Raw genomic sequence first — 3,313 nt, 5'->3', positions numbered from 1 at the left:
AAACAGAAACACTTTGAAAAGTGACTTTACTGATTATTTTAATGCATTTCTATGGAAGAGCAGCTGTGTAAAAAACACACAAAGAAAATTTGAGGGGAAAATACTATAAACCTCAGATTCTAAATGTGATTCTAGATGTGATTTTATCCATATTTTTGGGAATAAATGACATGTAATAATTGAAAGTAAAAACCTTTTATGCTCAGACAGTAACTGTACCATCAAACTGTATGAACAGTGTATCCACAATCTGTTCATATGTCATGAATCAACATTTATGTCAGGAGACAGACAGTAGAGAGGAGGGAGGAGGTAGAGGAGGAAGAGGAGGAGAAGAAGGAGGAGGTAGAGGAGGAGAAGAAGGAGGAAGTAGAGGAGGAGAAGAAGGAGGAGGAAGAGGAGGAGAAGAAGGAGGAGGAAGAGGAGGAGAAGAAGGAGGAAGTAGAGGAGGAGAAGAAGGAGGAGGTAGAGGAGGAGAAGAAGGAGGAGGTAGAGGAGGAGGTAGAGGAGGAGAAGAAGGAGGAGGTAGAGGAGGAGAAGAAGGAGGAAGTAGAGGAGGAGAAGAAGGAGGAGGTAGAGGAGGAGAAGAAGGAGGAGAAGAAGGAGGAGGTAGAGGAGGAGAAGAAGGAGGAGGAAGAGGAGGAGAAGAAGGAGGAGGTAGAGGAGGAGAAGAAGGAGGAAGTAGAGGAGGAGAAGAAGGAGGAGGTAGAGGAGGAGAAGAAGGAGGAAGTAGAGGAGGAGAAGAAGGAGGAAGAAGAGGAGGAGAAGAAGGAGGAGAAAGAGGAGGAGAAGAAGGAGGAGGTAGAGGAGGAGAAGAAGGAGGAAGTAGAGGAGGAGAAGAAGGAGGAGGAAGAGGAGGAGAAGAAGGAGGAGGTAGAGGAGGAGAAGAAGGAGGAAGTAGAGGAGGAGAAGAAGGAGGAAGAAGAGGAGGAGAAGAAGGAGGAGAAGGAGGAGGAGGTAGAGGAGGAGGTAGAGGAGGAGAAGAAGGAGGAAGTAGAGGAGGAGAAGAAGGAGGAGGTAGAGGAGGAGAAGAAGGAGGAAGTAGAGGAGGAGAAGAAGGAGGAGGTAGAGGAGGAGGAGAAGGAGGAGAAGAAGGAGGAGGTAGAGGAGGAGAAGAAGGAGGAAGTAGAGGAGGAGAAGAAGGAGGAAGTAGAGGAGGAGAAGGAGGAGGAGGTAGAGGAGGAGAAGAAGGAGGAGGTAGAGGAGGAGAAGAAGGAGGAAGTAGAAGAGGAGAAGAAGGAGGAAGAAGAGGAGGAGAAGAAGGAGGAGGTAGAGGAGGAGAAGAAGGAGGAAGTAGAGGAGGAGAAGAAGGAGGAGGTAGAGGAGGAGAAGAAGGAGGAGAAGAAGGAGGAGGTAGAGGAGGAGAAGAAGGAGGAAGTAGAGGAGGAGAAGAAGGAGGAAGAAGAGGAGGAGAAGAAGGAGGAGGAGAGGAAGGAGGAGGTAGAGGAGGAGAAGAAGGAAGAGGTAGAGGAGGAGAAGAAGGAGGAGGAGAGGAAGGAGGAGGTAGAGGAGGAGAAGAAGGAGGAGGTAGAGGAGGAGAAGGAGGAGAAGAAGGAGGAGGTAGAGGAGGAGAAGAAGGAGGAGATAGAGGAGGAGAAGAAGGAGGAAGTAGAGGAGGAGAAGAAGGAGGAGGTAGAGGAGGAGAAGAAGGAGGAGAAGAAGGAGGAGGTAGAGGAGGAGAAGAAGGAGGAAGTAGAGGAGGAGAAGAAGGAGGAAGAAGAGGAGGAGAAGGAGGAGGAGGAGAGGAAGGAGGAGGTAGAGGAGGAGAAGAAGGAAGAGGTAGAGGAGGAGAAGAAGGAGGAGGAGAGGAAGGAGGAGGTAGAGGAGGAGAAGAAGGAGGAGTTAGAGGAGGAGAAGAAGGAGGAGGCAGAGGAGGAGAAGAAGGAGGAGGAGAGGAAGGAGGAGGTAGAGGAGGAGAGGAAGGAGGAGGTAGAGGAGGAGAAGAAGGAGGAGGTAGAGGAGGAGAGGAAGGAGGAGGTAGAGGAGGAGAAGGAGGAGAAGAAGGAGGAGGTAGAGGAGGAGAGGCTGTAAATTCACAGGTGAGGTTAAATAATAATGCGTGTGTTCATCATGAGAATAACTTTGCAGAATGCATTCAGTTCTTGTGTTGTCCTTATATTTTCACATATGCATTCTAAACATGTCAATTACTGAATTTTTTTTCTGACTGTGATTGTTTGCTTGTTTGATCAGCTCGACATGAGCTGAAACTATGATCACAAATGCAAAAAAACATCAACTTTCTTTTTGTGTCCCCACCAATGTCAAAATCAAACCCGCTCCCTTGGACCATAGTATAGCAAACAAATCAAAAACAAATTAATTTTATCTCAAAAATGTCTCTGTCTCACCAGAAATGTGTGATGTTAAAATGGGGTTATGAGCCAAAAGAGGTTGGGAACTGCTGAGCTACTGATTTAAAATGTTTAATAACTTTTGACTTTTGTCAATACAGTGAAATAACTGAAGTAAAATGCAGTTTGTCAGTTTATCAGCACCATCAGATGTCTTTTTCGGACACATCTATAGTCCCTATGGAATGCAGAATTAATGATATATTTTGCTGGAAAAGTAATCTTCGGTTTTCTCCTTTGACATAAGAACTTTTGAATGTATTGAGCTTTTATTAACACCTACATGGTCAGTAAATTAAATATAGGAAAATACATGATTTCACCAAAAAATGCAAAGGATAATAGTTTAATAAATGATAATAAATCACTTGGAAATGGTTAAATGTAGAGCGAAATCCAGTTGGAAGTCAACACAAAAAACACCCAGTCTTGACAAATTAAAAAACTAAAACAAATGAATCCGAATTCACACATTTGGCCAGAACCACTCCTGTGTTTAAACTGTTTCCTCTCAGGAGAAATACAGATGAGAGCTTGAAGCACAACACAAAAGGACTTTCTTCTTCTTCTTCTCTTGTGGCCTCGGGCACCACAGCTCCCCTGGACTCCTTATGTGTGTGTGTTATTGTGTGTGTGTGTTCTGTGTGTGTGTTTGTTAGGAATCTCACAGGACATCACAGGGCTCCAAGATGCTCCACACAGTGATTAGCTGTGCTCAGCAAGCTCCACTGAGAGTTACACAGGCACACCGAGTCCCAAATACACACAACACACACACACACACACACACACACACACACACACACACACACACACTGTCGGCTGATACAGACAGGCAGACTGGCAGACCCACTTGTCACTGGCTAAGCCGCAGAGATGACAACTGTGTAAAAAAAAAAAAAATCGGTACATACGTTTGGTGTATGTCGATTACGTGCACATATTTGTTTGTTGTGCGT

At 45.3% G+C, this 3,313-nt stretch overlaps 1 protein-coding gene across 1 annotated transcript; it reads left to right on the top strand.

Moving 5' to 3' along the window:
• Positions 1 to 342: 342 nt before the first annotated feature.
• On the top strand, positions 343 to 1,719 carry LOC115437089 (vicilin-like seed storage protein At2g18540; the record flags this gene model as incomplete). The annotated part of the gene is given in 6 exon segments (XM_030160190.1): positions 343 to 465; positions 556 to 609; positions 734 to 924; positions 1,320 to 1,353; positions 1,396 to 1,440; positions 1,642 to 1,719. Coding segments are annotated over 6 exon segments (525 nt in total), but the record flags the coding sequence as incomplete, so codon positions are not given.
• Positions 1,720 to 3,313: the final 1,594 nt, after the last annotated feature.

The sequence above is a fragment of the Sphaeramia orbicularis genome, chromosome 17 (assembly GCF_902148855.1).
Source record: "Sphaeramia orbicularis chromosome 17, fSphaOr1.1, whole genome shotgun sequence".
Classification (NCBI taxonomy): domain Eukaryota; kingdom Metazoa; phylum Chordata; class Actinopteri; order Kurtiformes; family Apogonidae; genus Sphaeramia; species Sphaeramia orbicularis.
Note: the sequence above shows the minus strand (reverse complement) of the source record. Positions and strands in the feature narration are given on the sequence as shown.